The sequence below is a fragment of the Malania oleifera genome, chromosome 6 (genome assembly GCF_029873635.1).
Source record: "Malania oleifera isolate guangnan ecotype guangnan chromosome 6, ASM2987363v1, whole genome shotgun sequence".
Classification (NCBI taxonomy): domain Eukaryota; kingdom Viridiplantae; phylum Streptophyta; class Magnoliopsida; order Santalales; family Ximeniaceae; genus Malania; species Malania oleifera.
In genome coordinates, this window is record NC_080422.1 from 3,136,650 (window position 1) to 3,144,949 (window position 8,300).

At 35.1% G+C, this 8,300-nt stretch overlaps 1 protein-coding gene across 1 annotated transcript; it reads right to left on the reverse strand.

Moving 5' to 3' along the window:
• Nucleotides 1-1,824: 1,824 nt before the first annotated feature.
• Nucleotides 1,825-7,013, reverse strand: LOC131158253 (oligopeptide transporter 7). The gene is made up of 7 exons (XM_058112990.1): nucleotides 6,789-7,013; nucleotides 6,161-6,672; nucleotides 5,963-6,060; nucleotides 3,979-4,548; nucleotides 3,604-3,859; nucleotides 2,933-3,115; nucleotides 1,825-2,758 (listed from the first exon to the last, which is right to left on the reverse strand). Exons 1-7 carry the CDS (start codon nucleotides 6,823-6,825, stop codon nucleotides 2,150-2,152), a joined length of 2,265 nt encoding a protein of 754 aa, XP_057968973.1. The 5' UTR covers nucleotides 6,826-7,013; the 3' UTR covers nucleotides 1,825-2,149.
• Nucleotides 7,014-8,300: the final 1,287 nt, after the last annotated feature.

An 8,300-nucleotide genomic window follows, 5' to 3' on the forward strand; every position in this document is an offset into this window, starting at 1 on the left:
ATTTAGGGCAAAAGTCTAGTTTTAATTTAGGATAAAGATTTGATATAAACGCAGTAATCTCTTTTAAAATTTTAAAAAATTAAAAAATATTTCTCTAAATTTCAAAAATCCTACAAACCTCTCCTGAGATTTTAAGAATTTTACAAACCTTCCTTCCAATTTAATAAAAATACACACACCTCCCTTTATATTTTGTAAAAAGATAAATTTTTAAGTAAAGATTTATGTTTTTTCAATAAATTTCAAGGGAGTTATATGATATTTTTGAAATCTCATTTGAGGCTTGTAATATTTTTAAAATCTTATAAAATGTCTCTATCTTTTTACCAAATCTTTTGAGAGTTGAGTATCTTTTACCCTTTAATTTTAAATATAATTTATTTTACTAAAGTTCATTCATCAATTACAAATCTTATCGATATTATATTGTCGATTCTGCTATTTATTTATTTTCTATGTATAAAAATTAACAATAAAGATATATATAAATGGGGAGGAACCAAATCGTTATAAGAAAGGGAAGGTTGCCCCAACTTAACTTTTATTAATGTAAAATAAGAGTGTGCGCTCACTTGCTTTTACAACACTATTTGAAACAACTAACAAATGTAATTGATTCAATTATCGTGAGGATAAAAGAGAGTAATAACCTCGTGCTCTACTGATCATTGCTCCCTCTAAGAAAAATAATTAGTTTGACCTCCTAGAGGCACTTCTAACTAATAGGTATCACTTTATGCTTTCACTTAATAACACCCTCGGATGATATTAATGTTGCTCAAAGTTTTCTGGACACTCAAGCATCAGATGTCAATTTGTAATAAATTAATTGTTTTCCTTGTCATCTCCTATCATTGTCATGCTCTATTGTGCAACTCTTTTCTTAACACAATTAATCGCCTTCTTTGTCAATCGTTCGCTCACTCACCAAGAATGGAAAATGTGCAAAATAATTCACTTTCTTATATATACATATAGATCACTATACCATAAAGTGATAGTTCCAATGAAGTTAAAAAATATAAAACTTTTGAATTGAAAGATTTATAAGTATAAAAAGATAAATACAAGATCTTCAAACTATTTCCATCTTCCAAACTTAATGACCGGAAAAATTATTTACAAGTATGAAAAAATAAATATAAGATATTCAAACTCTTCCCATCTTCCAAACTTGAATGATTTGAAAATTTCGGGTGATTTTTTTGAAATTTTATTCCAGGATTGTTTATGTTTTTTTTTTGCAATGTAAGGGTTATAATACATAATTTATCTTTTTTGTTTGTATGCATTACTAATTTATTTGCGTGTTATATTATTAATGAAATTATGTTTTCAAAGGATTTTTTAAAAACATGTGTTAATGTGAATGCAGAGAGCAATCACTTTGACAACTGTTTGATTTTTAAAATTAAATTCAAATATTTAATTCAGTATTATGATGGATGTTGAAATTTTATTTTAGAAAGTTTTCAACATTTTATCTTCTTAGAATTATCCTGCAAATTTTTTGAAATAATTAAAAGAAATTAATACTACAAGTTTTTTTTTTTTTTTTTTTCATAAAGAGGTTGCCACGACAAAATTATCTTAAATTTACATGTTCTAAAGTAAAATCAAATTGATTCTGAACAAACTAGGTTGATATAATTTTGGCTTCTACCTTCCACAAAATAAGTCCTAAATTTCGATTATTTTCGTAATTAATAGAATCACAAGTTAATTTATGCATTATGATTATAAAATCCACCTATGTGTATGTGTTCATCCAACTCATGCTCGCCCTTGTTTATGTAGAATGCTAAGCATTATACTAATTCCACATTTGGAAGCTTGTAAATTCATACTTTAGATTTAAATTTGTATAGATTGGAATAAAATACAATACAAGAAGGTTTACCCAAATTCAAATCCAAGCCTATGCCTTACATAACCTAACATCCTTTGCATATCACTTTGAAATTAACCAATTGAGCAACACCTTAGTTAGGCAAATTCTTAGGAAAAATAATGTCGAATGGACCTTTCGGGTTGGGGGCGAAAAAAGAAAAGAAAAGAAAAGAAAAGAAATCATGGGGCTGTTCTATCATTCTTGTTCAATTTCTTTTGTTTAGAGTTCTTCATCTCACTACTTGGTCTGCAGATCATATCAGTAGAACACAGGGCACCCTTCAATCACAACCCCTTTGGCAGTAGGACAAGAGGCCAAGGGACACCCATCAAGGTCATTTCCCCACCAGTCAAGCTCAACACTCTCCAAGCCAAGGCAAAAATACAATAGCACCCCCATGAATGCCAACCCAGCATCAAGTGCCCCAGAAAGCACATAGTTGTGCTTCTTCCACCACTCCGGCCGATAACGATATGCCACGAAGCCGGAGAGGAACCCCACGACAATCCAGGTTGTGTAGTTCACAGCAGTTGCAGGTGGCATCATCCCGGTGGCACCAATCAAGACCGGCATGTTGATCAGCCCAATCCATTCCTGCTCAGGAAAGGCCTTGTGAGCCAACCACACCAGAATGGGAGCTACAGCTCCTCCCAGGAAGAACCAGTTCACAGCCTCATAGGTGCCCTCATCCCCGAAAATCCTCCTCGGCCCGATCAAACCCCAGATCACGGACGCATCGTAGAACACCCGGTCACTCGGGCATGTCCATGTACTGCTTGAGGATGTATCACATATGTCTGGGATGGTTTCCATCAGCCACCAAGCAGTTCCCAAGTACACTACACCAGCAATGAGTGTTCCTACTATCTGCAATAACAAAAGTTCAAATTTCATACCTACTTAACTATATATAAAGGAGGATGCGAATTAAGCGAAGACTCCTCTGCCCTATGGACTCGTCCAAGTCCGAAACAGGAAATAATGATGTTATATATGTAAAGAATATTGTTTAGTTGATAAGAGAGCTTGGCTGTTTATTACCTGAGCCATGAACATTGTTCTGGGAGGGATTTTCATGTAGTGGCCAAGCTTGAAATCCTGCAAGAAGGTGACTGCCTGCGTCATGCTTATGTACCCATACACTTTGAAGCACATGTTAGCAACTGGGTATCCTGGATAGATGTACCCAATTATGTACTCAGTGATTATGTTCAGTCCTGGTGTCTGTCAATCAACCCAAAAAAATAATAGCTGAGTCATGCAAGTTTGAAGAACTGCAGAATGAACAATTCAAAAAAGCTTTTGCTCTCAAATCCAAACAATAGCCCCCATCAATTAAGTAATCCCATTTGGAAATTAAAAGGTATGTTTTTGTTTGTTAAAAAGGGAAAAAAGAAAAACAGATCTTTAGCTCATTGCAATCCATTTTAATTTTTTGGCTCTTAAACCTGACCTAATACTTGAGAGTTTCGAGCTCAGATCGATTTGAATTTGCACAAAACCCAGTATACAAAATTAGATTGGGTTTCAAGAAATCCATTCAGAAAACAAAAATGTCACTTTCCATGACATGAACAGGTAAACTTGAATTGGGTCACTGCCCTTTTGGCTTCTGGGTCACTTCCCCAAGCTGTCTTGAACAACTAGAAGAATTTTAACTGTGTCACTTCAATATGTATGTGAGTGTGTGGGTGTGAGAGCAGAAAGATTACTTGATTTGTGATGGCAGTGATGATTCCAATGGGAAGAGTGAATAAAATGGCAATCCCACAAGCAAGCAAAACTCCCCACCAAGGTAGCTGAAGCTGCTCATTGTAGTACTCACAGGCAAAGATGGTGAGCCCAATGTTGCTCACCAGTATTACCACAAACCACCACTCTGGCACTTGCTTGTACTTCCTCATTAGCTTTGTGTGTATGTCCATTGTCTTCTCCTTAAAACTTGCCTTGCTTAGCTCCCATATCTCCCTGCGCATTCAATATTTCCTTCTAATTATTATTCAATTAAATGATAACTTCGACTTCATTAATTCCGTGCCTGCAAAGGCCTAAAATCACTCGTGCTATGGTACCTTACTATTTAGTACCTGCCATGAAATAACCCCACATGTACAATCGTTGCGGTTAATGCCGCAAAACCAACTCCATAAGTCATTGCGAAAAATGTGCTGAGGTAGAGCGGCCCCTCGCGCTCGTATGCGGCAAGGTCGAGGTGAAAATTGGCGTCGACAATGCTCGAAATGTTGTAGGATAGTCCGGTTGACGTGAAAAGGTCGTCGGAGAAGATTGGGAAGGTCTTGGCCTTGTACACATTGAACCAATAGCACAGTGGGGTGAGCACATACATGACCAGGACAAATCCTGCAGCCACATTGGCGGTGGCAAACCATGGGCTTGCCAGTGGGCTTCCGAGGTAGGCCGAGATGGTGGACCAGTCGAGCCCAAAGGCGGCAATGCCGAGGCCGTAGAGGCCAGAGCCCAGTTGTTGGGTAAGGACCAGTTTGGGGAAGGCCCAGCAGACCCAAGAGAGGGAGGTCAACATCTCAAAGAGGTAGCCTGGGAAGACATAGTAAGCAAAGCTGCAAATGAAGGCTATAAGGAAAAACTGGATCCGGGTTAGCCCGCCCTTGGGCCTTTCTTCTTTCTCATGCAGGGCCCTGTAAGAGCAATTGCAGATTTGTCAACATGGAAGCCCAAAAAAAAACAATATAATAGATTTTTAATTTTTTATTTCATTTATATTCAACTGTTTATTTTATTTTCGACATTTTGAATGTTAAATAGGTGACATATCAGGATATATATATATATATATATATATATATTAATGTGAGTTAAGTGATATGAATATTTTAAATGAGGTTTCTTTTCTTATTACTCGATAGAATTTCAACTTGCAAAACACCGAGGTCTATTTAGTATCGTTGTTGTTTTCTATTTTTTGTTTCTATTTCTACACATTGAAAAAATAGATTATAAAAACCTATTTGTTTATTTTGTTAATTTTCTATTTTTATGACCTGTTTTTAGTCGTTTGCAAAAAAAATGAAAAATAAGATTCTATAAATTTTCAATTATTTTGAGTCTTTTAACAACCTGTTCCCAAAAATTTTAATATTTAGATTTATAATTTTTTAGATTAATTCATTCATTTTATATATATATTTAAATAAAATAAAAATAAAATGGTTATATGAATTTAAATATAATTAAAATAAAAATATATAGAAATTTCAAAAAGTAATAATGGAACCAATTACAGAATATTTTTACTATTTTTAATTATCATGACCAATAAAATTTTTACAGTAAAGAGAATTTTGAAAATATAACAATTAAGTAAAATAATTCTAATGATTTTTATTTTTATTATAGTATTTTTTTTTTTTAATCTGTGTAATTTGTAATTTTAGTATTTTTATATTTTTATAATATTATTTGATTTAAAGATGAAAATAAGTATTTTTAATTAAAAAGTTTTAATTTACAATAATTTTATGAATATTAATCAAATAGGTTCCTAATTTTTATTTTCTTAATTTTTATTTATAATTTAAATTTGTATTTCTATTATTTTTTAGAATGAGGCCAAACAACCCTTTATGGGTGACGCATGACAGGCGACCAATGACTAATAAATTTTTACAGTAGACTACGTGGCCAACTCGTGCAAGTAAATTGATAGTGACAGAATTTCACCATAGTCGCAGTAGTTGGGAAATGCTTAGCTAGCTTGTCAAGGAAGAGGGGAGATTTTGACTTTCAGGTACGGCAGTTGAGTGAGAGGAGTACTTAACTAACAGTCATCGGTAAGGTCACGTTTGCTTTGCTGAATTTAATATAGTGAAAATGAAAATAAATTTGAAATCATTCTATTAAAGAAATTTTTATTTTCGTTAAACACTGTGACGATGAATTAAAGTCGCAATGGGCATTATAATCATGCTAATTTTTTTTTTTTATGTTTTTCAGTCTCTGTTTCAATTTTTAAAATTTCTTCACCGCCGTGGCCACCGGGAAAAGCTAGCTATGAATTGGAAAAACTAAACTCGACTCAACGTACGTACCGACCTGAACAGCGAGACCTGAACGAGATTCGCCGGCCACCACATAGCCGCTGGCTCCACCAGGTACCGCCGGAATATGCCCGCCCATCCAAACCCCAGGACCTGCAGTTCAAATTTCCAGAACCCCCAATTGGTCAAACACTGACATTCGCTCAAATGAACCAGCAATTAGTTAATCAAAGAGAAAATGATCAAAACCCACCTGAGTAGTTATAACTACGAGCAAGGAGACGAAGAATGTGATGTGTTTCTTGTAGAACACCTTGACGACGGTGACGACGTGGATGGCATAAACGGTGCCGGCGCCGGCGTTGGCGAAGATGGTGATGAGTACATGCTCTTTGACGTTGAAGGGCCCGGGGTTCAGCGTAAATTCCCACCGCGTCCCCTTGAAGAATGCGCGGCGCGTGAGCTTCGAAGCCATGAGCCGGCCGAGAGGAACGACGGCGATCTGGGCGGAGATGGCGGTGATAGTCAGAGGCTCCGTTCTGTACCAGAAGAACTGGTTGAGGAACGAGAGGAGCGCGCACGAGACCGCGCCGAGAACCCACATCCGGAATGTCAGCACCGGCAGCGATGGGTCGTCGCCGGTGGGCACCGTCAAGGCCACCTGCCGTATCGGCGAGTTTTCCTCCGGTTCGTCGTTGACCGCCGCTTTGGGGTTTGAGGACGACGGGAGGCTGGTGTCGTCTTCTTCATTATCTGCCTCAAAAACTGCGGAATTTATCAAATTAACAGAAAATTATGCTTTTGAATTTACGAAAACAAAAAGAAGAAGAATCAAGAAGGAAAATTAGAAAGTGGGTGCCGATTGATTTGAAGCGAATTACTCAGAGGGGCTGTGATCTCGCGGGAGGAGTCTGCCATGGATGCTCTGTTTTGTGGTTGTTAAAATTTACGGCAGGTGAACTGGCGTTGTGGTGGATGAATTAAGCGTGAATGTGGAATGGGAGTTAAAGAATTCCTCTGAAATGTGAAATCGGAATTAATGTATGTGATGCAGTGTAATTTTTTCTGTCTTGAAATTAGAATTTCTTTAAAAGAAAAATTTGGTATTTCTTTTATGAGAGGCTCTGTTTTTGCCTCACTGCATGCTCACAACAAAATGATTAGGTGAGTCTACAGCACACCAAACTAATTTTCATTGATTTTGTTGAACATCAAAATTCACAAAATAACTTATTAATAGGAATTTACTTGCAAGCTATTCAAATTCGATCCATCTCATAATTCGATTCAACTCAATTTTATTCGAGTTTGAGTCAAATTCAAGTTATTTAAATATTTTAACAAGTCAAATTCAAACTCAGAAATATTACTCAAAAGCTAAATTTTGAGGCTCAGATCAAACTTAATTGAGTCGAGTTGAGGTTTTATGACCTTATAGTTGAACCAAGTTCGAATTTAACAATTATAAAATCGATCGATTTTGAGTTAAGTTTCGAGTTTTACGATTTTGAGTCAAGTCAAATTTAAGTATTTTTACTATGCCGAATCGACATAAATACACTATTAATTTAGACTAATTAATTATTTATTTATATTTAATTATAAAATACTTGTAATATGAGAATCAATATATTAGGGGGAAAAACACATAATCATCATAAAGCAAGTAACAAAATAATTTTTTTATAAATTCATATTATGAGTATATAATGAATGATTATTTTCAAATATCATAATGAAAAAATGTATTTTCAAAATAATATAAATTTTTTATGTGTGATTTTCATATAAATTATTTTATTTTAATTTATTTTTTTTATATTAAAAATAGACATTGAGCACAGCAGCAATCAAAGGATATGATGGTTTAGAGAACTGAAAGTTCATTGGGCCTTGGGAGAATCTTTTCTGAAGCTAACTACCCGCCAATGCTACCCTTCAACGCAAGTGACTTAACGGCTAGGAATCCCGCAAATATTCTAGAATATTTTCTAGCCTATGATATTAAGCCACGTGGCTTCATTTTTTTTTTTTTTGTGTGGCTCGATAATTTTTCCTTTTTTTTTTTTTTTGATATTTTGAGTAACTTAACATGTATAACTGGTCTTGCAATTTTTTGGACATTATTAATTTATATATCTATTTGACCTTCTCTATGATAGTGGTATACCTGCATGAGGCTCACGCCATTCAGGACCGAAGTACCAAATTCAAAGGCTTTCGAGGCTTACACTTCAATTTGGGATTTTCTATTTGACATGTGGCTCATATTGAGTAGAACGCATGCATTGGGAAAGCGCAGAGAAGTAAAAAATAGGGAAGTTGGGAAGAAACCATTGACAATTTGTGTAAACACCCAGAAAATAGAAATCAAAAGAAAAAACAGAGAAAAG